The sequence below is a fragment of the Balaenoptera physalus genome (genome assembly GCF_965194825.1).
Source record: "Balaenoptera physalus genome assembly, chromosome: 11".
In the NCBI taxonomy this organism is placed as follows: domain Eukaryota; kingdom Metazoa; phylum Chordata; class Mammalia; order Artiodactyla; family Balaenopteridae; genus Balaenoptera; species Balaenoptera physalus.
This window is the reverse complement of record NC_138896.1, coordinates 83,468,522-83,495,737: the sequence shown is the minus strand read 5'-3', so window position 1 is coordinate 83,495,737 and position 27,216 is coordinate 83,468,522. Positions and strand designations below refer to the sequence as shown.

General features: G+C 40.6%; 1 protein-coding gene across 6 annotated transcripts in view; it reads right to left on the bottom strand.

Annotated features, from left to right (window-relative positions):
* PTPRG (protein tyrosine phosphatase receptor type G) overlaps positions 1-27,216 on the bottom strand; it is a 725,147-nt gene that overhangs the window by 26,306 nt on the left and 671,625 nt on the right. For all 6 annotated transcript variants that reach the window (XM_082412077.1, XM_082412078.1, XM_082412080.1 and 3 more), the window contains 8 exons: positions 19,842-19,933; positions 12,431-12,527; positions 6,333-6,415; positions 6,009-6,143; positions 4,842-4,976; positions 2,696-2,868; positions 995-1,130; positions 272-418 (listed from right to left, as the gene is read on the bottom strand). In XM_082412077.1, coding sequence (XP_082268203.1) covers positions 272-418; positions 995-1,130; positions 2,696-2,868; positions 4,842-4,976; positions 6,009-6,143; positions 6,333-6,415; positions 12,431-12,527; positions 19,842-19,933 — 998 coding nt within the window. The remainder of the gene's footprint in view (positions 1-271; positions 419-994; positions 1,131-2,695; positions 2,869-4,841; positions 4,977-6,008; positions 6,144-6,332; positions 6,416-12,430; positions 12,528-19,841; positions 19,934-27,216) is intronic.

Here is a 27,216-nt window from a genome sequence, read left to right as displayed (position 1 = left end):
ACGACTGACAGAGTACTATGTCATCGTGGCCAGGGGCAAATGTTAAAGTCGTAAACTGCGCAGAAGAAAATACAGCACGGCACTATCTACTTGGATACCAACAATTCACACGTAAGTCGGAACTTGATCCTCCCATGGATTACGTCTGAGGAGTACAAACAGCAATCCATTTCAGTCTAGATAGTCATGCAAAAAAGACATGACCTTCCAGACTCAAGGCATTTCTTTACCTCCTTGCTGCTTTGCCAAAGAAACGTATTCAAAGCGCTACCTTGAACTGTTTTTCCAGTCGTGTCTTTCCTCCTGCTCCTGGTATGAGGATACTGTTAACGTAGCTATGCAGCTGACTGGAAGATACTTCAGTCTCCTTTCCAAGAATGGCTTCCAACAAGGCATCATGGATGAAAATGTACTGCTCCTAAAAGGCACACGACATGGTGGTCGCTGAGGAGACCTGGGACGGGGCAGCCACCTCTGTCCCCTGCGTGAAATCTACCTTAGGTGAACTCTTCCCCTAGCAGTGACCCCCCCCCCCCAAGGGAATTCCCTCATGCATTTACAGCCAGGGCGTCGGCTCCAGTCAATACTTCCTTCCTTGTCTACCAGAAGTTATTTTAGGGTAGGGACTGTGTTGCGTTTAGTTCTGTATTCCACACCACGCCCCAAACAAAGCAGTGGGAAAATGTGTGTTCAGTGAAGGGCTTCAGAACCATTCTCGCGTATATATCTCTCAGGCTAAAAAACAAGGTTTAACCGCCCCCAGCATGGAGTACACAGCACAAGAGAAAACTGTATCTGCTTCATTTTAAGATCCACACAGAAATGGACGACTGTGAGCCAAAGAACGGTATCCCGGTTAGGACATCTTCCAACACAAACCTGTAAATTCCTTCCAGCCTCAAGAGAATGCATACGTCTCCTCACTCTCAGTCATTCAACTTTCCGTTCAAGCGTGTGCTGGAATCACATGAGAACCCCAGCAGCCCCTCCTCACCTCAGTCTGGACGAGGTAGTTGCGCTGTGTCCTGATATGCTTCAGGAATCCCAGGACATTGACTGTGCTTTTGTCTTTGATCTGTTGCAGCATGCTGTCGATCACAATGTAGGTGCCCGTCCTGCCCACGCCAGCACTGGGAGAAAGGCAGACACTCAACTAGTACACCTGCTGCTCTACCAGGTCATGAACCATGGATTACAAAAATTATCATCTGAGTCTCCAACACGCTGAGAAATAACCTACGTCAACTACACTAGGTTCTCTCAACAAGAGGGTTATGACATACGGATAGCGTCCAGAAACCTCAATAGGATCCTTCCTCCCTCATGAGTCTTGATGGGGAGGGAAGACTGCCCTTCTACCATACACAAAAATATAAAATTAAACATAAATAAGTAAAAATATATAGAGTTGCATATTTGCTTTCTCAGCCTTGCCTGCAGCTCAAGCAAAGGGTTTAACTCTGTGATGCCAGGGACCGCAAGGTGTCTCTCCTGGCAGTAGCCATCTCCGCACCGGAACCACCCCTGCTGAGGCATTGCCCGGTTCTCCCGCTCCCCCAGGGATTCTGGGAGAATGCACTATCCTTTCAATAAACCCCTTTTCTGCACCACTCCCCCCCCAGGGTGCTCAGTACTGGCAAGTTTCTATTTAAAGGGCTACTTTCCTTTAGTAATCCAGGGGTAGGAGAATAAGAGCCCCTCTGGAAAAGCTGGCCTCTTCAATTCCCATTTCCTGATTGTTATTTAAGCAAAACAACACAACCCAACCCAGGGAGACCCGAGTTCTGCCGTATTGAACCACAGGCTTCTTTTGGCAGAAACCTGCCGCCTCAGGTTCCCCATCTCACAGAGTTTTGTTGATGATACCCAAGTGCTTTGATTGATAGACCTTCACCTCTATTTTAGTGATTCTAAGTGGGTGAGCAAAAATGTAGAGTGCTCATGGGACTTTAAACAGAAGATGGGTTCCGACGTCTGCAAAGGACCTGCTCTGTGGAAGCATGTTATGAGAACAGCCCCAGAGAAATGCTGAGAAAAGGCCGGGCAGCTATGTAACATACATCACAGAATAAGCAACATCTATTTGAATACCAAAGTGAAAAAAGCCCAGCAATCCAAATGAAACACAATAAAAGCATTTTTAAAACAATCAGCTAAGGTTGTTTAAGGTAGTTAGTTAAGATGGGAAAACAGGCTTTATCTGTGCTTTAAAAAAGGTATTTTATATAGCACGCATAAGCTGAAAGCCTTTCACACATAAACTAAATATTATCATTTGGAGGAACCCTACAGAAAAGCCATGTTCAAAAACTCAAAATCTCTAGAGTGGAAAGTTCTAAACTTGTGTGTTAAGGTTTCTACATATTAGGAGCTGCCAACAATTTCCCTATAAACACTGGGGATTTTATCAGTAATAAGAAGGTGTTATAAAAACTGGAGACTCATCCTCTAAGAGCAGATTTTGTTTTAACCTCAGACGCAGCAGATGGTTTCTTAATGTGAGGGGACTACAGTGACTTTCCATAACCCTAACAGGTCTCATTGGTCCCAGTTTTCAGCGTAAGACTCCGTTTCTAAATCAAACAAAGCAGCAGCAGGGCCACAGTGGTCCAAGTTCACACAGCCCACACCCGCTGCTCTGCCCAGTTCAAATGCTGAATCCCAGGCAGAAGAAAGGGGACGCCGTCGGCCTCACCTGCAGTGCACCAACACGGGGCCCATTTCTGGAGTCCGGGCTGCTGAGGACCTCCTCACGAAGGTCAGGACCGGGAGGGCATACTCGGGAACTCCCATGTCGGGCCACTGCGTGTAGTGGTACTGGATCACTACCCGTTCATTCTGACGCCCCTTGGGATTTCCCTTCTGACCCTAAGAGAAGGGTGAGGAAAGATGTCTTTAAGCTGAGGGTGGGCATTCTGATAAAAATCACATAAGGATGTCAGCAAACCTGACCTCTGTTCCCATTCGCCTTAACTGCCATTCCCGGGGTTGGTTATTTCCTCTCTGTGGCCCTCTCATGCCCAAAATAGAGACATGACCTGGGTGCATGAGAAGGATCAGACATCTCTTGGAAGAGAAAATGGGTTAAGACTGTACCAAGAATGAATGTTTAATATCGGTTTTCTGGATCTGGACCGATCCAAGCACTTTGTAATTTGCCTACAAGGCCTCCATTTCCTGACTTCCTGCCCCAACTCATCTGACTGTGGGCCGGGACTCACATTCTTTCTCCGCTGTCCGGGCTGGACCTTTAGGAGCCGGAGTGCTCGTGCTGTACACTCTCCAGGAAGTGTGAGGAGGATCTAAGTGACAAGTGGTTCTAAATCTCTAGAGTCAAAGGCAACAATCAATTTATCTGTCACTTTCATAAAGGAAAACTACTCTGAAAAGTTCATTTACGTGGCTGCACTTTTTACACTTGAACCACTTTGGATGAAAAATTTCCCCCAATAGATCACTTGCTGTGATTTTTTTTTTTTTTTAGTTACCAATACCTCTAAAATAAAAAATTTTTTTTTGATGATACAGGGTCATTAATCCATTGACACTGAACCTTGTAGGGTGTCTGGCCCTGTGCTATAAGGCCTTTGGATGTCTTTGATTTCTTAATTCTTCTGTTACCTCTCATTTTCCTATTTCTTCCGCATTTGCAGTTACTACGGTCAGCGTGCAAAACACCTAACGTTCCTATCTGACTTCCTCCTCTGGCTTAAGCTGTTTCTAAAATAAGAGTAAGTGGGCCGTGTTTAAATAACCTGAGGTGCTTCCGTGAGTAATGGACACTGTACTTCATGAGTATAAACTGGTTATTGGTTAGCTTGAGCCAGTTAACAGCTCTATTACAGAGAACACAGATAAAAACAGTGCAGCTGATTTTTATATACTTCTGCTATTCTTGGAAAAAAACTATACACAGAAAGGACTGTTAACCTTGGGTCACAAATGGGCTTCAGAGCCACTGACAGTGCGTATAAAAATCTCGGTAAATGTGAATTCTTCTGGGGCAAGAGGGAGACAGTTTTATCCCATTCTCAAAGATGCCCAAGACTAAAAAAATAAATTAGGAACCACTGCTACAAACAATTCCCATACCTAAACCTCTGTAGAGTACTACTTCACATTTTCCTAATGAGCATCTGTCTTGAGTTCATAGTACTGCTACAGTGATCTATGAGTCTCGATGGGACAGTGGATTTTCAACAAGAGAAATTGAGATAGCTTGAAAGCACCATTTCCACAAGGTGTAATTCTCAGGATGGTAACAGTTCTACTACAGAGAAGGGTTTTATCGTTAAGTCACATTAGGAAACACAACAAAGTTATATCGGTTTCTTAACTCTAGCACTCTGGGTACTTGTGTTCCTTGTAAATTTCTAAGGGGGAATACATACTCCGTGGCATTCATTTTCCATACTTACTGAAGCACAGAATTTGATTTTTGCAAGCATCTTGCAGGGCTAGTATCCCTTGGGACACACTTTGGGAAACAATGCTTTAAAGCTGTCAGAAAATTGGAATTAAAAAGCTGAATCACCAAACAAACAGATGCTGCCATATTTGCTGGTTACCAAAACCTCAGAGAACCTTTTTTTTCCCCCCAAATGAAGCCTCCTTCATGAAGAGATTAAAGAACTCCATCAGGCCAGTTAAATTCTATTATGTGCTTTGCCAGTATCTTTCACACCATACACTGATGTCAATCAAAAGAGTTGTGAAAAAAATGTTTCAAAAATACTTTTTTAAAAACCAAGTTGGTTATGAGAGTTGGCCTTAGTCGCACAGTAATTTTCATACTAGTTTAAAAAGAGATGCCCTGGCAGCCCACCCAACTCCTTCAATACCTTTTTCACTTTTGTATTTCGGACTGAAAAACGACGAACAGTATAGCAGGCGTGTACTTTTGTGCTCTTCAGTGTGACAATAATGTTTCCATACTCCTCACTGTTCTCTGTGGGCCAATACTGATCACATTTTCGCTGCAAAAAAGAAAAAAGCTGTAAATTATAACTGCAACTGATGCACAATTCCAATGTTGATAATGTGGTTTCAAATGACGGTGTTGAGACACAGGCCATATTACCACGTGGTTGACTAAAAAAGGAATGCATGGGCTGAAGTCCCTGCAGGCAGATGTGACCTCTGAAGAGGTTAATCTTGGGACACATTTGGGCAAGATCATTTGAGAAATGGGCCTAGTATTCGTGATCATCCTTCAACACATGATGTACTTTAAAAGAAGGTCTAAGAAAAATCCTGTATATTTGACCTCTACGAAATGTGGGTAGGATATGTTATCAAGGGAGTTTAAGTATCATTTTGGGAGGCTGGCCTGCACTCACAGTTAACACAAAGTCTCTTGTAACTGTGAGAGGCTTTGTGTTAAAAACTGGGTCACCAAAGGCAAAACAGGGATTCCACCATCCAAGTGAAGCAGTAGTGATTCTGAGTTACCAACCAGAGCCTGGATCCTTATTCCAGCTTAAATTCACGTCTAATGTAAGCTCATAACCCAATAAAGTTAACATATGAATCATCATCTTAAAAAAAGGTTCTCTTAGTCACGGTCAAGGTGTTTAAGCAGTCTTTACTCCCCCCAGTGTGAACTATTAGTAGTTCCTTGACTAAACTGTTTCTTCCAACGTCCCTGCTTTTGTTCTTTCTCTCCCAGATACTTAGAACGTCCCTCCTTCTCTTTTCTAGCCTGTGTAACTCTTCCTCCTCCTCTTTCACTGTTCAAATCTCACCTCAAATATTAACTAACTCTTTAAAAAAAATCTCTGTACTAGAGGATGCATTCCTGTGCTTTGCAGCGCCCCCCTAATTAGTACCCTATTCACCTCGATCATCATGTTTAATCCACTCTGGTAAGTGCCTAGCTCACTTTCCTGGCAGGGAGGACACTTCTCATTTCTCTAACTCTTTCGGCCTTGCCAAGTTTCTACCCTACAGCGGTACTCCACAAATATTTTTTTGAATGAAGGTACACGATTAAGCCAACAAGTTCTTACTCTTCCTTTTTCCACAAGGTTCGTAATCATGACAATGATTCCAGTGTTTTGTTCCCAAATCATCCTCCAGAAATCTTCAAACGTAGACTTTAACGGTCCCTGGGTGGCGATGTAGGCTTTCGCTTTGTTGTAACCCTTCAAAGATGACACAGCACAAAGTAAGATGAAAGCAGTATCACAGACCAGTTAATAATTCAAGTGCCTTCCGTATTGAGTAGGCTGTGCTTCTCGTGTGAGCTCTGTGCGGTATGAGAACACATTCAACAGTCTCTGCAGCACTCTTCATTTATCAGAAACAGGTTTATAAAAACATTTCTGACTTACATCGACATAGTTTGCATTAATGTAGTCGCTGTGCTTAGAGTCTTTTCCTGGTAAAGGTCTTAACTTCACCCTACTGTGATCATCTACAGAGGATAAGAAAAAAAAAGCAAAACCAAAATGTATTATTCAAAAAGTAGCAGCATTCTAAAGCACAAAACAAGGCAAAGAGGCAACATGGCATCTCCCAGAGTGGCCCGAGAAACCTTCTGGCAGAAGAACAACTAAAAATTCAAAGCTACAGCATTCAAACCCATCTCCAAACCATAGGGACACTCCTACCTCATGCTCTGACCTGTGAGTGCTAATATGCAAGAAATGCAAATTGTGGTCCTTATTAGTTCATGTAAAACAATTCAAGTTGCAACCCTCCCAGATTTCCTCGTCCTATATTTTAAAACCAGTTTCCAAGGCCTTTGATTACTCATGCCCCACCCCCTCCCCATTGATACAAATATAAAAAGGTGATTTTATTAGATCAAGTCCAGAACGTCTATTTTCCGGAGGTGCCATTGCTAAATTCAGTTGGACTCCCCATCACCCCAGCAGACCCTGAGTAATTGAGGGAGCCAGAGCTTGCTTCTAAGAGTAATCTCTTCACAGGAATCTGAAGTCCATGATCAGATTTAAGATCCACTTAACCTTCCCCTACGAACAAAAGGTGAGTGGTGATATGTGCCTCTGGTTGCCCAACAGAATGAGCTTGTATTTATAGGATAACAAACAAAAGAAAGCTGAGGTCATACTTTTATTTTTCCCTAGCTAGAAAGAGAATGGGCAAAAGCCCGATTTCCATTTCTATTTATAATCATGATCGTAAAAGGCTAGTTCAAAAAGAAGTCCAATGAGTGGATTAGCCTAGACATTACTGACCCCAGACTATATCAAGCACTTCTGGAAAGCCCTCCACATTCTTGAAACTGTGAATTGCTTTTGTTGTGCTGACAAACTCTCAGACTGCAATGAATCTGAACAGGGGCTGCCTGATATAAATGGGCCCCAACTGAAAATACTCTCCTAGGGCATCTGGATCCTGTGCCTTAGGAGCATTATATTGTTACTTGTCAGACTGACAAAGAGGAACACATGCTCCTCAAGTTGCACAATTCATATTTCATCAAAAAGGTAACAGACTAGCTAAAAAGATCAATACTGGAGGTGGCATCCACGTGTGCCTTGAAAGCTGTGATGGCTCCATGAGAGAAGGCTCGTCCTATATTGTGTTCCAGGCACATTCATGGACTAATTTTACTTGTTCCATAACATTTCTATGCTACTCCTTGCTATATAAAGGCATTAATATAGGGGTAGACCAAGGTGCCGGGTTATGTGCCCAGAGTCTGACCAAATGGCCAAGAGAGCACCAAAACCCAGCTCTCTGAACTTATGAAAATAAAACCACATCTAATTTGAATTTGTGAAAGTAAAACCTCAAATGAACTTGTGACAGTAAAACATGTCTAACAAGAACTGGTGGTTTTGTGACAAAACACGATGACCCTTGGGCACATCACACAGAAGTTGCCTTGATTTCCTCCCTCTTCTCTGCCACATACTTTTAGCTAAGGCAGTGAGCTCACTAGAAGTAGAGGTTGCTATGGTGGAGAGTGATGTGTGTGGACATATGCAAGGCATATACACGTGTATATCTCTGCCTGACTTATATGGTTAGAAATGAGGTCTATAAATATGGACAAGTCCTCACAATCTCAGGAAGGTGAGCCTTGACTGGCTTGGCCAACAAATACTGCCAGAGTCAATGTATCCAAAGACTGGCAAGAAAAGAAAAGTTTTACTCTTCTTTCTTGTTCTCTTCTTTTCCTTCTCCTCATTCTCTCAGGTAACTGAAACAAATACTCTCATTCAAAAATGACTTTTGGTTCTTTTAAAATGTTTTCTAGAAGACGTAAAACTACATTCAGAGATGACACGATCCTGTATATAGAAACCCTAAGGTCATATATGACAACACACACAGCTAACATTATACTCAGTGGTGAAAAGCTGAAAGCTTTTCCTCTAAGAATGGGAACAAGATAAGGATGTCCACTCTTGCCATTTTTATTTATCGTGGTATTGGAAGTCCTAGCCAGTGCAGTTAGGCAAGAAAGAGAAATAAAAAGCATCCAAATTAGAAAGGAAGAAGTAAAACTGGCACTATCTGCAGATGACCTGACATTATATATAGAAAATCCTAAAGACTCCATCAAAAAACTGTTAGAACTAATAAATGAATTCAGTAAAGATGCAGGATACAAAATCAGTACACAAAAATCGATTGAATTTCTATACAGTAATAATGAATTATCAGAAAGAGAAACTGAGAAAACAATCCCATTTACAATTGCATCAAAAAGAACAAAACACCTAGGAATAAACTTAACCAAGGAGGTGAAAAACCTATGTATTGAAAACTCTAAGACATTAATAAAAGAAACTGAAGACGACACAAATAAATGGAAAGATAGTCCATGCTCATGGATTGGAAGAATTAATATTGTTAACATGTCCATACTACTACCCAAAGCAATCTACAGATTCAATGCAATACCTATCAAAATTCCAATGGCATTTTTCACATAAATAGAACAAACTATCCTAAAATGTGTGTGGAACCATAAAAGACCTCAAATAGCCAAAGCCATCTTGAGAAAGAAGGACAAAGCTGGAGGCATCACACCCCCGACTTCAAATTATATTACAAAGCTATAATAATTAAAACAGTATGGTACTGGCATAAAAACAGACACACAGATCAATGGAACAGAGTAGACAGCCCATAAATAAACCCACACATCATATATGGTCCATTGGTTTATGACAAAAGGGCCAGGAATATACAATGGGGAAAGGACAGTCTCTTCAATAAATAGTGTTGGGAAAAGTGGACAGCCACCTGCAAAAGAATGAAACTGGACCACTACAGTCCACCATACATAAAAATTAACTCAAAATGGATTAAAACCTTGAATTTAAGACCTGAAATCATAAAACTCCTAGGAAAAAACAACAGAGAAAAAAAGCTCCTTGACATAAGTCTTGGCAGTGATTTTTTTCAATCTGACACCAAAACCAAAAGCAACAAAAGCAAAAATAAACAAGTGGAACTACATCAAACTAAAAAGTTTCTGCACAGCAAAGGAAACCATCAACAAAATGAAAAGGCAGTTTACCGAGGGGGAGAAAATATTTGCAAATCATGCATCTGATGAGGGGTTGACATCCAAAATATATAAATAACTCACACAAATCAATAGCTAGCAAAACGAGCAATCAGTTAAAATATGGACAGAGGACCTAAATATCCGTTTTTCCAAAGAAAACATATAGATGGCCAATGGGTAGACGAAAAGGTGCTCAATATCACTAATCTTCAGGGAGATGCATATCAAAACCATGATGACATATCACCTCACACCTGTTAGAGTGGCTATTAACAAAAATATAGAAAATAACAAGGGTCACACAACTGTTAGAACTAATGAGTTCAGTCAAGGTGGTAAGATACAAGATCAACATAACATACAAAAATCAATTATATTTCTATACACTAGCAATTAACAATCTGAAAATATCAAGTGAACAATTCCATCCAAAAGAATAAAATACTTAGAAATAAATTTAATAAAAGCACAACACTTGTAAAATGCAGATTGCTGAAAGGAATAAAAGATGACCTATATAAATGGAAAGACATCCCATCTTCATAAATTGGCAGACCTAATTTTGTTAAGATGGCAATGCTCCCATATTCATCTATAGATTCAAAATAAACCGTATTAAAATCCCAGCTACATTTTTTGCAGTAATAGACAGGTTGATCCTGAAATTTATATGAAAGTACAAGGGATCCAGAATAGCCTAAACAACCTTGAAAAAGAAGAGCAACTCACAGTTTCCAATTTCAAAACTTATTACAAAGTCAGTAATCAAGACAGTGTGGCAATGACATAAGGATAGACATACAGATTAATGAAAAAGAAAGGAAAGTCTGGAAATAAACCCTCACACTTATGGTCAGTTGATTTTTGGTGGGGTGCTAAGGCAATTCAATGGGGGAAAGAAGAGTCTTGTCAACAAATGGTGCTGGGACAACTGGATATCAACATGCAGAAGAATGAACCTGGAGCCCCTACCTCACACCATATACACAAATTAACTCAAATGGATCAAAGACGTAAATGTAAGAGCTAAGACCAAAAAACTGTGACAGGTGTAAATATTCATGATCTTGGATTAGGCACTGGTTCGTTGGATGTGAGAACAAGACCACAGGCAACCAAAGAAAAATACACTGAATTTCACCAAAATTTTAAAAATCTGTACTTCAAAGGATATCATCAAGAAAGTGAAAAGATAATGCACAGAATAGAAGAAAATATTTGCAAACTATATATCTGATAAGGGATTTGTATCTAGAATCTATAAAGAACTCAACAATAGAAAGACAAGTAATCCAATTAAAAAATGGGCAAAGGATCTGAACAGACATTTCTCCAAAGAACATATACAGGTGGCCAATAAATACATGAATAGATGTTCAACATCACTGATCATTAGGGAAATGCAAATCAAAACTACCCTGAGATATGACTTCACGCTCATTAGGATGGCTATTATCAAAAAAACATAGTAACAAGTGTTGGCAAGGATGTGGAAACGTTGGAACCTGCATATATTGCTACTGGGAATGTAAAATGGTATAGCCACTTCGGTAAACAGTTGGGAAGTTCTTCAAAATGTTACACATAAAGTTACCATATGACCTAGCTATTCAATTCCTAAGTATATACCCAAGAGAGTTGAAAATATATGTCTGTACAAAACCTTGTACACAAATGTTCATAGCAGCCTTCTTCGTAATAGTCAAAAAGTAGAAACAACTCAAATGTCCATCAAATGAGAAATGAATATGTGGTATATCCATAGCACAGAGTATTATTCAGCCATAAAAAGGAATGAAGTAGTGATATAAGCCACACCATGGGTATACCTTAGAAACATCATGCCAAGTAGAAGTGACACAAAAGGCCATATATTGTATGATTCCATTTATATGAACTATCCAGAATAGGCAAACACATAGAGAAAGAAAGGAGGTACGTGGTTTCTAGGGACTTTGGGAGAGGGAGGAATTGGGAGTGACTGCTCATGGGTAAGGAAGTTTCTTGTTGGGGTCCTGAAAATGTTCTAAAATTAGATGGTGGTGATGGTTGTACAACTCTGTGTCGATAATAAAAACCACTGAAATTCACTTTAAATTCAAATTAATGTTAAAATGGGTGAATTTTATATGGTATGTGAAGTACATCTCAGTAAAGTATTATTTAAAAAAACTATCTATAGTAGCGTGCAGATTTAAGTGGTCCGATTTAAATGCGCTATTACATAAAATTGCAAGTACTGTGTTCTTTACCATAGTGTATGTTAACCATAAACATCTGTGCCCCTGCCCTTAATACAGAAGTGTATATTTTCAGCCAGTGACCCAAGCCACAATGTCTACAAAAAGAGGCCTTCTAGCCACAGAAGTAGCCTGTCCTCTTAGGGTATTCCTTGAGGCTCTGTAAGAAGAACACTTTATTTGTTTGCGTCCTGAACTTCCAGGGTATTCTTGACCCTGGAAATGTTTTGGACAGGACTAAGCACATGGGCCACAAGGACTGGTATAAACTAATTACCTAATCTTAGAGAGACTGCTTTGAAATTCAACTTCCTTGATTCAGTTCCCAGTATTTCCATTTGTGTTAAAAGACTTGGCTCTCATTGGTTAAGAACAATGTCAAGATAGCGACATGACATTACATTTTGGTTCCCAGCATCAGATATGAAATCACTTCATGTAAAAACAGTAAAGCTCAGAACATTTCCTTCGATCACCTGATTATTAAGCAGAGATCTGACAGCTTCGTGAAAGACTCAGCGGGCAGAGAATGTCCCCACTTCTTCTTCCACACTGTTGAAGATGGGCTAATGAGAGGTTAACTTGCAAGTGTAATTTTCTCTTGGCATCCTGATTCTGATTGCTTGCCTTTCAGCTTATACCCAGCAGAAAGATTTCATTTCCCCGCAGTTAAGATAGTTTAAAGTTTATTACTCACATGCTAAAATGTTGATGTATCTGTTTTTGTGCTTGTTATCTGGATGATTAGAATGTTCTGCAGTGATGTTCATATCAGCTGTACAGCGCTGGACCTCCTAGAGAAGAAAACAAACATTGAGACTTCAAAGATTTTTAGACACGCTTTAGACGTTTAACAACAAGGTCGTAGAAAGAAAGGAACTATTTACATCCAAAAGCACAGAGTATTTACACACTTCCCAGCCACAGGCCACCATTACCTCCCCAAACTCAACTTCAGAAATGATTACTAACATATTAATAACAAACGTATGAAGGATGTGAACAAAATAAAAGGATTTCATTCTTTACTAATTCATCAACTGTCTACTTTATTCCAGATTTTGACCTAGGCATGGGGATTACAAAATAGTATCTCCTTTTGAATATGTCGCAGTCGGATGGCTGAGAACAACATGTAAAAGGATGATGACAGTCAAATGTGATTAGTAGAAAAGAGGCCTGAAGAAACTGATGGGAACACAGAGGAAGGCTTTAGACAGGAGATGATTCACCCGGGCCTTAAAGGATGAACAGGAATATTCCAGGCAGAAGAATAATCTCCACCATGATTTGCAATATGCTTATATTATAGTCCCTACAGCCTCGTTTTATAACTAACAGACTACAAATTGACTGTACTCAGCCCTGAAATGACACTAATAGAACTTAAACAGTTGTCATATCTGGCTCAAATATATATGGCTCTGATGCGTTATTTGTTAACTCTGAATTTATTTACGTTATCCTTCTTTAGAAAAACAGCAGTGGGAGAAGCAACTCTCCTCTCCTGTCACCTTTGCCATGGATAGAAACATCATCCATTAGCCTGATACAAGATTGCTAAAAAGCCACATTTTTCTACACTGTGTGCTTCAAACCCAAGACTGCACTGGCGCGAACTAATAAGGGAAGTCATTAGCAGCGCACAGCTGCGGCAAAGAGCAGGGACAAAGTGACACAAGATGATCAGGAGAAATGTTTTACACGTAACAGATGTAACAGAGTTTACGAGCGTGCAGACTTTTCTTCACAAAGGAGTCGCACAGCAATTACGGATGATTTCCACAGCGTTTACATCACGCATAATGAAACAAGGAACTGGCTGTCTTTCATATTCGCAAAGTACTTAGGAGGAACTCACTGTGATCAAAGAACTTAACTAAGGTATACAAACAATGGGTCACTAACTATTCAAAGAAACCATATTCATGGACACCCGATTCCTAGAGGATATATATTCAATTTTTCATAATTGTAGGCATTCCCAGTGGAAGGGAGGGAGGGAGGGAGGGAGGGAAGGAAGGAAGAAGGAAGGAAGGAAGGAAAGGAAGGAAGCAAAGGAAGGAAGGAAGGAAGCAAAGAAAAAAAAGAAGACCCACAGGCATTAATCCAACACACCTCTCTGGGGAAAGTGTGCGTTTCATGACAATTCTTTATCTTTTCTTACTTTTACTAAATGTGATAAACTCTGATACTTGCTATTCTATCTAAAATGGTTTATAACCTACAGTTTGGCAAATGCTGGTTTAAAGGGCCTTAAGGCTGCCTTTGGCTCTTTTCTCTAAAATAGATAATAAAATGTGAGCACAATGGAATGAGTCTGATATCTTAACATCTCCAAGAACAGAAGCAACGCTAGCCGCTAGCCGTACTCAGAATATTTGCCTTTTAGAACTGCCTTGAAAGCCTGACGTGTGCTCTTCTGAATAGTTGCAGGGCCAGAAAACCTTTGAAAATGGATTTGTATTCTGGAAGACATTAGTTCAATCTGTACACAAATCCGTGAAATAAGCTGACATGCTTTGGTTTCTGGGTTTTGAAGGTCATACCTTTGGCATGTACCTCTTCAGGGCTGAGCTGCTCAGATATCTTGTGCTGAGCTTTCAGCTTTTAGTACTTTAGTTTGAGATTCGCTTTGTTTATTGATATTTTTTTCCCATTGTGTGGCTCTGACCACACACTATGGACTGAGGTGGGGCCTCTATTACAGTCTAATGCAATTGACCAAGCCTGCGTGGGAGCAGCTGTCTGTACTGTTTAAAGCAGCCATTCAATATGGCCAATCAAACTCCGTGTTATCTAAAACTCTTGGTCTGATCCGTTGCCTCTATTTCACTTTTCCAATTATATGAATGACAGAAAACAAAGGATAGTCATAAATAACGTTAAATCTGATTTTATGAGAACCCAAGGGGTTTGCCTATGGCCTTCTGATTTTGTCTTGTGGATAATAATGTCATCTGTAATTCCTTGCAGTACTGCCTGACTCATTTAGATGCTGATAATATCATCTGATCCTGGAGTGGCTTTTCTCCATCAGAACTGGCATTTCAAAGTTAATGTGATTTTAATAGGTGTTAAAACCTTTTGAAGTGACACTGGCCGATAGAGTGTGTATAGTAAAGTTACCTGTTCAGCACCCTGATAAAAAGTTTAAGATTTAAGCTTGTTTGTACTTTACTGTCTCTATAACAGAGCTGGTATTCTCAAAATGAATATTCTGCGAAGGAACAGGCACACGATCACAGAAAAGAGCCAACTGAGAACAAGAGATTTAAAATAAAGTATAACTTAAAAAAACGAACAAACAAAACCACTAAAAGCTGACAGACACAGAATTCTTGGGAGATGATACAGACTACATCACCTCCTGCCTGGAGTTGTGGATGTGAAAGGCTGTCCAAAGGGCACATGGTGACCTACTGTCCTCCCATTCGGTAGCTCAAATTGAAAAAAAGAAGCCAACCAGAACAGATCTAGAAATCTTTCAGATTACTCAGCTTCACAGTGAAGCAAGCTGAGAAGGAAATATTTTGAACCTGGTGACCAAGTGTTAGACCGAGTGTGTATAACTTTCTTAGTGCCTGAGTTCAGGCAGCCCACAACTGTGTTCAGGGGACTGCTGTACACAAGGTTAAGTCATGACCACAGCTCAGTGCTTTGTTTAGTGTCAGACTCAGAGCTGGCCCTCGCCAGGTACTGGCCACACTCATCTTCCTACCTCTACTCTCCTCCGCTCAGGCTACAAACTGCTGCCGCCCTGATTTTCTTCAAATGCTGCTTTGACTTTGCTGTTCTCTCACTCAGACACCTCTAGAGAGACGCCAGATTCCTTAGCCAGGCTTCCAAGGTCCCATCCTATTTTCCACCCACTCCCTTCCCAATGCCACACAGTTTTAACTCTATGCCCCTTGAACAGACCGTATGACCTCCTGCTCTGTGCTTCACTGCCATTTTCCTTGCTAAGAATGCCTGTCCTTTTCTCCCCCATCCGAATCCATATGTCTTTATCTAAAATGACTGCCTTCCCCTCCAGAAAACCAACCCATCTTTGGAGAGTACATCACAGTGTCTATCATACTGCAGCTGGTCTATAAAATAGAATTATTTTTCCTGTACGATCTGTGAAATTTGGCTAACGTACGTTTTTTCTCACTCTTTATAAAAACCTCAACTTAACCAACTATGATGTTTTTCATGATAAGGGTTTAAAATGTTTTCCTGTGGGACATTTAAGACCCACACTGGCATTTTGTCACCGAGGCTCCGGAAGCTTGACAGGGCCATTTCCTGCCATCCTGCAGGCAGCACTCTTTCCGCAGCTCTCCGCCTCTGTCAGGAACTCGTGGCATGTGTCATCGGCAACACGAGAACTCTGCATCTCACATAAAGCGATTGTGGCCACTGGTCCCTTGGCACATGAGCTCAGGTGGACAAAGCTTTGTTCTCTTGATTTAAGATGAGCAACTGGCCCAAATTTAGCTCAGCTGGAGTTAATTGTAACAGACCTGATCCCCCAAAGGATCTTGTCAAGGGGTATTGGACCTCTGGCCTCATCTCTGCACTCAGCCTTTAAACCTGTGATGCTCCTGACCCCTGCCTATTAATTCTGTTGACCCACAGGGCCTTGGAGCTCCCCTGATCTTGAAAGATTATATGCTAGCATCGCGCCTCTGGAAGCCTCCTGGATTATGATTGGGGAGGCCGGGGAAGAGTGAGGTTGTAGTCAGCTAAGGTAGCCAAGGGAACAGTCACTGAACACTATCCTGGCATAAGGACTGACGTTATTTCCAGTGACTGCAAAATCTGCTAGAGGTATAATGTCCCCAGCTTTTAACAGCCTCCAAAATTTATCTGACAAGGACCAAAAGCTTGCTTTCAGCATCACCTTCAAACAAAGACTCAAAATTACCAGTGAATCATTTCTCATTCTCCTCCAAGCAGCAAAGTTCTGAACGTATGACAGCTATTCACCACCTTTGTTTTTTTCCATTTCCCTCCAAGATTTGAAATCAAGATGGGGCAAATAGAACTTCTGCAGAAATACCCAATCAAAATACATAGGAGCCTTTCTCCTTTGCTCTCCTCCAGAACTTCATTTCTGTATTAGCACTTATTTTGCTTTGCCCTCTTTCTACTTTAGCTGTGTATACTCTAGTCTTCCCCCATCAGGCTGAACTCCCTGAGGGCAAGCCCTCTGTCCAATTCATCTGTGTGCCTTATACCATGTAGGTACTCAGTACCTGTGGAGAACAGCAGGTACTCAGAGAATGCTAGGTACTCAGTAACTGCAGAATGAGTTGCTTTAACTCCTCTTAATGGGCAAATATTCACTGTTCAGTGGTTTCCTCTATAATCTTAAGATTAGTTCTTTGACTAATTTTAGGCCTCTATTCAGAGGTTACATAAGATTTTTATAAGTCAGATTCTCAGCCCTCTGGGAAGGCTCTAGCCCATAAAGATCATGTACTGGGCTCCCAGTAGTCTTGGCGGGGGCGGGAGGCTCCTTATTTTGACTGCTCCCCCCGCCCCTTTTCTTGCCAAGGAACTCACTGGCCCATCAGCTGCATGATCAGTTTTAGACAATCACTGATAATCTTGGTTCTCTCTCCTTTGACTTCAGCTCATTATAGGACACTACTTCGATGAGAGTCTGGAGGGCATCGAGGTTAAACATGTGGGCTTGAGTCAGAAAGCCTTGGTCTTAAACCCTATTGCTGCCACTTCGTAACTGAATCACCCAATGCCTCAGTTTTCTCATGGGTAACTTTCCTCATCTGCAAAATAGGGACAGTAAAATAGCACACACCTCATGGGGTATTTCTGAGGAACGAGCAAAATAATCCAGGCAACCGTGCCAAGTAGATGCCGGCCGTCGTTATTCCACATAAAAGAAACCTGAGGTTGAGGTTACCACTCTCTTAATATGAGGGTTTTGTTTTATTGTTGTTAAATTACACAAAATCTCTCATCCTGACCTCCTTTTTACAGCCTATTACTATCTCTTGTTTATAAAAACAGCCTTGATCGCTTCTTATAGAGCCTGTTACCATTGTCCTTTCTAGCAGAGCTACCCAAAAGGAGTACTACTACTGTTTCAAAATACTTCAAATTCCCCCTAAATTAGATGATGACAGTATGTTAGTGAGCTTTTCTATGTCTCATTTCCCCCTTTACATGGCTGTCTTACTATTCTTTGAGGGAGAAAGGATGTTCTTCCTAGTCTGAAGAGCCCCGATTTGAAACCTTTCAAACCAGGACAGACTGTGAAATAACAACAGTAGAACAAAGCCTCTCTCCTCCCCGCCCTCCCTGTTCCAATCCTGAAACTACCAGAATAATACTTAAGCTAGAGAGTTCAATATAGGCGACAAAAGCTTCTAGCCACAGTTTTCTTTTTAGGATAGAAATAGGGTGCAGATGCCCAGGATTTGTTAACAGGCGTGATTTTGATGCAGCGAAGCCCATTTTGAGTCAGATCAAGTTTACAGAGGTGTAGCTGATTATTTTGAATAATTAAATGGTGTCAAAACCAGCTGTGATGAATAGCACTGGGGCCTCAAATCATAAATAATTGAGAAACTGGAGTTGCATTTGATCATCCTGATCAAATTCTCGTCTCTAGAGGATAAATGTTTGTCCCGAATACCATCAACATTGTTAAATGCCTCAATATTCTTGCTCAGTCATCCAGCCAACAGTCAATTGAACTAAATCACTTGAACACCACACACATGTGCTGTCCTCATGAATACAAAACGTTTGACTTTAAACCATGTGCTTTGTACTTGGACAGGCACCTTTTCTGGGGCAGCATCTAAGAGCCGCGTTAAACACTTGACGTGTTTTTGTTTGTTCCATGAAACATACGACTGCAGAATAAATCAGAGGGGTCCTTCTCTCTACCGCCTTTGCTTTGCTTCTGCTCAAGAAATAAAACGAAAACAAAAAAGCTAGGAGAAGGACTTAATTTAAAACAAGTTGTCAATATAATTGCCTTTAGGATGGCCTTTGGGGACTCCAAATTTGCATAGAGACAGGGGCTTCTGGTCCTCTTTTCCTCTCTCCTTCTCCATGCGAAATAACTGCACCTCCCGGCTGTATAGCTCCTGGGCGATCTCAAAGGGCTTACCTTCCATTATTCCATGTGATCCCCAGAACCAATTTCGTGAAAAGAGGTGGGCAGGTTAGTGCCATCATCATCATTTCCATTTTAAAGCAGAAACGAGACAGAAAGGAATCGACTTACCCACAAAGCTAGAAGACAGCTGAGCTGCCATGAAAACTTGGCCTCCTCGGCACAACTCTTGCTGCCAGAGATGTGCCTTAGTGAAGCGCCTCAGTGAAGAAAAGGGCAGTCTGTTTAATAGCTCCTCATTGACACCCTGTCATTGCTGAGCTGGCACGGAACCCAGAGCTGGCAGGGTAGTGCGCGCTGCTCTCTACCTTGTTTCCTACATCCCAGTTCTTAAAATCAGAAGGCTGCGTTCACCCGCGTCTCCTCTCCAAGGATTAATAGTCACGAAAACAACAGTCGACCTTTGCATGGGCTTAACAGTTAACCCAGCACTTTCCAGGATGTTAATCATTCGTTTTTTTTTCCAACATCGTTAGGGTTGGAGGTGACATCAGTGCCATTTTTAAAAATGAGGGAACTGGGGATCAGAAATGAAATGACTGGCTCAAGGATAATAAAGATCACTCGTGGTGGAGCCAGCTTCAGATCCCTCAGACTTCACATCTGCTGTCTCCGCTACACCTTGTACATCCCAGAAGTGACACGGAATGAGGAGCGCTGTCCTTTGCATGATGACTGCTGCGCCAGTTAGAATGCAGATGAAGAGAGAATCTGAGGTTGCCTCTTTCCTGCCACTAAGTCTGTTCTTTCACAGAAGTGCACAAGCAACCCCCTTTCACCTCATTTTTACTGGGAAAAGAGGGCCTGTTAAAACTCTTAAGTGTAAGGAAAAGAAAAAAGAGAATCAAGTCCCCACTTTCCTCAGTGACTGCTTCTGTTATGCTTGAAACACATTCACTTCAAGCTTACAAAAATCCCTGTAAAGTAAGAGTTAGCTTTCAGGAAACAAACTTCCGGTTTTGAAACATACCTCAAAATCCTCAGAGAACCCATGCTGGTTATTAGAATAGAGCTCACCGATGTGTTTAACAAACTGTTTGACAGGAATGGCTTCCATGTCATCTGTGGGAATAAAACAATATTCAGAGTCACAAAGAATACTTCCATAAACAAATAACACTGATAAGGGATTACTGAAGACAGATATTTGATTTTTGCAAAGACTGATATAATTGTATCACCTGAAATAGATGTCTTCAAGAAAAGTCTCTGGATTTACTTGACATTAGGGTCTCATTATGATTCTGAATGCCTAAATGCTAGGTTACACAGGGTTTTAAAAACAGTCTTAAACTATTACCTTTATTCTTTATATTCAAGGCAACTTATGTAGTTAAATCACCACATCATACTCTTAACTAAAATTCTGAGCTTACCAAGGGTACTTATTTGTTAAGAAATGTTATCACACCCTACGTTTTTCAAAACCTTGCTATTCAGTGGGGTCCAGCTTGAAGTTGGAACAACTAAGTCCTATTTCTGATCTCTGAAGTCTAAGCAATCTTTATACACAATTACAGACAGGTGCCACTGTACCAGCGGGCTTCGGGTACAATGCCATCTATGTTTAAGTGTTCACAATTTTCGTTCAAGACAGCTGTGTCTACACAATGCCAAATAACCAGTTTGATGGAATTAACTGGAATTTTTTTTGGTGTTGACAGACTAGGTGTAGATTCAGGAAGACTCCACATTGCAATTTATTTGTAGTGTTGTCACTTCAAAAGGACATTTTCAGTTCCTGAGCCCCAAGTGTGTTTTAAGCCGATTCACCCAGATCCACTCTGCTACTTGAGTACTGCCGGAACACAGCCACACCCCGCTAACTGGAGCTCCCCAACCTCCTCTTTCCCTCCTTCCCTCGCCCCTCCCCCGCAAATATTTCCTTTTAAAAATACTCTGCTGAATTTGAGATAAACAACAGACATGACATTTACTTTATTCAGAGTGAAAGATCTTTGGCAAACGCACAAACATCTAAACTGCCACAGATGCTTTTCTTAGCAAAGGGTATGAAGATCTGTATGTGTAAATGAGGTCCTACTTTGGCAAGAATGTTATAGATCCAGGCCTGACAATCTGATTTCTCTTCATCTGGTGACAGTTAACATTGACTATGTCATTCCTTCTCTACTTTCTTTCGAGAGAGCAAAGCTCTAGGGTGGCTTTTTGCATCTATTGACATTTTCAAACTTGCATCATTCTAAAGCGGAAAAAAGCATCTCTCATATACTTTGTTTAAGGTGACTTATGAACGTTCATAATCCAAACTGCTTAGCAGAGGAATGTTACTTATCAAATAGGAGGTGCTCTGTACGTACAGAGTCTTTCTGTGTGAACAATTAAAGACCTAATCATTTTAATAGGCCGCCTTATGAAAAAAATTGCCAAGGTATTTACAAATATTTCAGCATTGAAGATGTTCATGAATATGCAATCATTTTGCACGCCCAAGAAATCTATAGCTCCCATAATGATGTAACCAGCATTAACAAAGTAAGCGGAGCCAAAATGTTTCCCCAGAATATTTAGCAGAATGCACAGTTCAAGAAAAATTTCCCAAATTATCTGATCACTTCACTTAAAATGTTTAGAAGTAAGCTAATTCTACAATAGTGATCAAGTGGCAAAGAAAAGACCTTAAGTTGAGAGAAGGACTAATGTGTACAAAATTGGAGCATCTCTAAAAGATTAACCCAAGAATAAACTCATCTTTAGACGAGAGGCAACATAAATAAGGTGGGTCACAACCTAGCCCCACAAACACTCCAGCCTACAGACTGCAGGCAACACTTTTCTCCTATTTATTTTGAAATGGAAGACACAATGCTGTTTCCAAGAGTAGAGTGACGTGGGGTTAATAGTATAATAGGCTGAGGGCAATATTTATTCCACAGTGATAGTTTAGAACTGGAGATTCCCAATAAACTTATGGTGCCATGATTAAGCACATGGACTCTAGTTCAAAATAAGAAAAAACACATCAGCTTTAGAGGTATTTTACTCTGCGAGGTACATACCACGGTGTTTTAAAGGGCATAGCCCAGCTCAAGTCGCTAAAAAAATGCTTTTAGGTTAACAATTTATTATTTTTTCCTGCAAAGTGCTCAACTGTACTATCCAAGCTAACGCCACACATGCCCAGAAATCAGTTGCTCTGCTCCCTCCACGGCTAGATGCAGCAAAACCCAGCAGAGCTCAGTATGATAATCGTATATGGAAATAAACGACTCACTAGCCTCCAATTTGATTCTTTATCCAAAGAAGTCTAATCGTACTCCTCTGGGTTTCCAGGCACCACCAGTAACGTCATAAAACTACCAGACAGGCAGATACACACACACACACACACACACACACACACACACACACACACACACACACACACACACGCCGTAGTGACCACCATCAGCAGTCCAGATAATACATTATTTGTCTTTCAATCAAGATAAATGAAACTGAGGGGTCGGTAAATCTTTTTTTCCTCAATATTAAGATGAATATAAGGCTACAGCTAATTAGAAGTCCTAATAGTTTTCCTCTTACATCGTTTTTCGATTAAATTTCTCTCAACATGAGCCAGATAATTATAAAATTAACTAGCAGAAGGCCAAGCAATCAGGACAGCAACGTAGACCTGATCTGTTCAATTTTTATCTGGAGAGGTCCTGTGTTATAAGAAGATATCCATCTGTAAAATGTTATTTCCACCTATACATCTGAGTTTCATTAACAAATGTAGCAACTATTAGTGGCACTAACTATGGACCAGGCGCCTTCTGTGCCCTTTACATGTATTAACATGTACTCATTCCTCCCCAAAGCCCTAAGAGATAGGTACTATTTTCATACTCAACTTATAGTTGGGAACACAAGCTCAGAAAGATTAACTGAAGCCTGGAGTATGGCAGTGGAAGCTGGCCACGGAGACAAGGCAAAGAGTGCTCCGACTGGGAGAGAACAGCTGTTGTCTGGGTCACAGTGAACGGGAAGCCACTGGAAGAGGCATTTACTGAGCACCTAGGACTTGGCCAGATATTAGGGAGATGGTGTCTGCCCAAGGGCAACATTTGTTACAATGAACATAAGAAAGTAAGAGCACGAACAGTGTGTAATGACACGGTGAGGACGACGAGTGCCATAGGAGGGATGGATTTGATGACTTAGGTGAATATAAATGTTGCTGACACAGGGGTGATGGGGGAGAAACACAAAGAAAAGGAAAAGATGAGCTGGAATCAAAGTAGAGACGTTTTCACTGACTACAGGTTAGAGGTTGGATTATTATGCTATAGTGAAATGGTCTAACGATAGAGTCGATATAAATGTGAAGAGAGACCTTACCGATTGCCAAGGACTGTGCTCAATGCTTTCCGTACACTTATCTTCACAAGAACTAGGTAAAGAGGATGTCGTCATCTTCATGTTACATGTAAGGAGACTGAGGCAACTTGTCTGAAGTGACACAATTACTAAGTGGCAGAGCTGAGATTTGAATCCTGGTGTATTAAGCCCAAAGCCTGTGCTCGCATGCACTGGGACACACTGCCTTCATTCTCAGAGCACAGTTTCAAGGAAAAGCAAGGAATTAGAGTATCTCGGTTAATCTGGTAAAATGTTACTGTGTAATTTTGTGCCAATATTTTTACATATAGAGCTTTCAGATACCAAAGGTTTAAATTAGGCAAAAATGGGATATGTACTATTCCCACTAAATCACGCCATTATAAAATATTTGATATAGTCAGTTGAGGATCAAGAAAAGTGGGCTGTTGTTACTAAATAACATCATTTATACTTTGTTCCAAGATGTTAGCCTTTTGTGGTTGGAACTAAATTTGGCATTTAAGAGGCTTTTTATTTCGGTCAGTCCACAACAGAACATCCTCATGTACTACTTCTGATGAAGCCTGAAATTAGTCTCTGGTTTGTTCTCATCAAAAGCAGAGCATTAGAAGAGGGTGAACGTCTACTGAGAAGAAAGTAAGAAGGTGAGAGATTCCAAGGAGGTAAAAAAGAGCTGGTTAATGTTGACCTCAAATGCAAAACTGCAGGAAATAAAGAAAAATGCATGTGAACATGAAGAAAAGTTGCTTCTACAGCCTAAATGTCCATCGACAAAAGAACGGACAAAGAAGATATGTTCTATCTATCTATCTATCTATTTATCCACACACAATGGAATACTACTCAGCCATAAAAAGAATGAAATTTTGCCATTTGCAGCAACAGGGATGGACCTAGAGATTATCATACTAAGTAAGTCAGACAGAGAAAGACAAATACCATACGATATCACTTATATGTGGAATCTAAAATATGATACAAATGAACATATTTACAAAACAGAAACAGACTCACAGAAAACAAAGAAAACAAAGGTATGGTTACCAAAGGGGGAAAGGGGTGGGGGAGAGATAAATTAGGACTTTGGGATTAGCAGATACAAACTACTATATATAAAACAGATAAACAACAAGGTCCTACTGTATAGCACAGGGAACTAGATTCAATATCCTGTAATAAACCATAATGGAAAAGAATGAGAAAAAGAATGAATATATATATATGTATAAAAGAATATACATATATATATCTGAATCACTTTGCTGTACACCAGAAACTAACACAACACTGTAAATCAACTATGCTTCAATTAAAAAAAAAGAAAAGTTGCTTCCCAAACCTGTGGTTATGTCTCTGTTGTATTTACATCCTCAGAGCCATTAGAGGGAAATCACCCATGCCAAAATTGCTATCTCTTAATCTTAAGGAACAAGAGATTAAATAAACAAAAAGGGGAAAACTTAGCAATTTTTGGTTTGAAATTCGAAAGAAAAAATCAGCACCCAAGCATCCCTGAACATCCACCACAGGGAGGTGCCGCAGAGGGCCCCGCCCAGTACGCTGCTTGGTGGTAGGGTCTTTAGCCTGCAACTCAGTCAAATTGTGTAGTTGTTACTCTTATCTGCCACCATTGATGGAATGCTTCCTGCGTATCAGCCATCCAGAGGCAGTGGAGTAAGTGCCAGAAGCCAGAGCCAGTCTGCCTGGTGGTGTGACTTCACCTCTCTGTGATTCCCTTTCCTCATCTCTAAACGGAAATCATAAGCACCTAACTCATAGAGCGTTATGCACAGTAAACTAGATAACATAAGTACTTACAAGAGTGCTTGGCATTTAGTAAATGCACAAAGCTATGATTTACTGTTAGGTGCTAATCGCTTTACATGCATGATCCTATGATCTAGGGGCTGTCATGACCCCTATTTTATGGATGTAGAAAATGTGGCTAAGACAACCAAAGAACTTGGCCAAGGTCTACTGTCATCATGAAGTGGCGGGGCCAGGCTGACTCGAAAGCTGGCTTCTTCCACCTTGCATGACCTCTCTAGATCTTAAATTGAGCATACAGGGTTACAGAGGGCAGAGAACCATATAATACATTTTAAAGAAGCTCTCCAACCTCAACAAAAAAGGGCTGAAACGAATCGCTTTGGCTTTAAGGGTAAACTTCGGTTACCTGGAAAATTCACACTGATGTTCTGGTCACCTTGATGATGCCAGGTAAATAAAGTGTCATAGGATTTACCTTCCTGCCAAGATGCTTAGCTGTGGGGTTGATTGGCTTAAGGACTGTTTAAGAAAATATCGCTGCTTGCTTGTCACTCTGGCAGGCTGTGGGTACATATACAATTACCATTAAGATTCTGGAGGGCCTTAAGTCACTTACTGAGGCCAATCTCTATGAAGTTCATTTAACCCTTAGCAGTTCCTTCAACCCTATTCCAAATCCTAACCAAATCTATCTGAGGGAAGGGAGAGCCTATAAAGCACAGTACTCGGGTCAAGTCAGTCGTGCTCAGACCTCTCTCCAACCCCACGCCCCGCAACTGGGCTGTTACCAGGGACTGCTGACCACCCCTGTAGTGGACGGACCTCAATATTGGGAACTCGGTCCCCTTCTTATCTGCCCCCTCAGCCTCTCAGAGGCCAAGTTCAGGCCTCTCTCTGTGCTTGGCAATACCTGTGTCACCTTAGGAAGATACAGCAAACAGGAAATAAATGAAGATTATCAAGATTTTTAGTTCCTGACTTAGGACACAACAAATAGATTTTTGTCTAAATCAGACTCTTAGGATGCAAGAAGTGTTGTGGAGATGGGAACATTTTATTTCCTGCCATAAAAAGAAATCTCTTTTCATTTATGGCACAATGAAGTCAATAAAGAAAGGGCTTCATTATAGTCAAAAGACCAATGAATCTCCTTTGGAGATAATCTCTGTATAAATAAAATATGCCAACAAGGCTGGTTTAATCCCAAGGGTTTTAAACTGCATGTTTAAAACCCCTTTATGTGCTGGCGCCCTGCTGAAGCCAGTGACCTTCAAATTATTAAGATGTATTTTAACTGCGGGAAAGGCATGAATCATTTCTGGATTTCTAAGGTACTGGTTAGCAGCAACATTTTGTTTTGTAATGCTCTTATTAGAAAGTTAGATTTTCTAATATCCAGAAAAAAAGCATTTATAAGGACATTTGTGTTTGACAACATGCACGTTTGGAAAAGCCCTTTCAACATGCTCCATGAATGGGCTAATTTCATGACCTGAGTTCTGGCTTTAAAAAGTTATATACAACGAAAATCTAAAAGTATAAGTGGCATAATACAGTGAATATAATTTGTAGATGACATATTGTATGTAATGCTTCATTAATAACTACAGCAAAAATCTTATTCAAGCTTATTGTTTCAAAAGAATATCCCAAAGTGGGAAACAGTAGATTTTGTAAAATACTTGTAGATGCTAAGAATAATATGGACCTTAAAGGACAGAAATGTGTGACTACTTCAATATCTTAGAAGACAGAACGCTAGAAGGGGGCTGATAGCTAGGTTATTACGTTCAATTACGCTTTATCCTCCCACAGTAACCATGGGAGACCAGTAAGCATGGAACATTTGATTTTGAAAACCCATTAGTGAAAAATATTGAGTCAAAGCCTGCAGTCTCTCCTTTCATTCTCCTGAAGAAGTCACAATTTAACTGAACTGGAAGAAAATCCCCCACTTTTCTCATGCATCATACATGGAGCGGGTACCACAATTTAAACATTTCCTAATAAAAGAACTGATGTCACTTCTCTAGTGATTGGAACTTAACCTCAAAAGCACCTCTTTCCTGTTGGATAATAATACTCTTGCGTGTGGAGTTCCTTCTCATGTGGCGGGATAACTAACCTTAGCCACCATACTGGCTTTACAATTTCCACATTTTACAGAGATGTAGGTGAGACCAGGAAAAAAAAAAGTCTTCATTCTCACACCACTGTCTTTGCCAGTT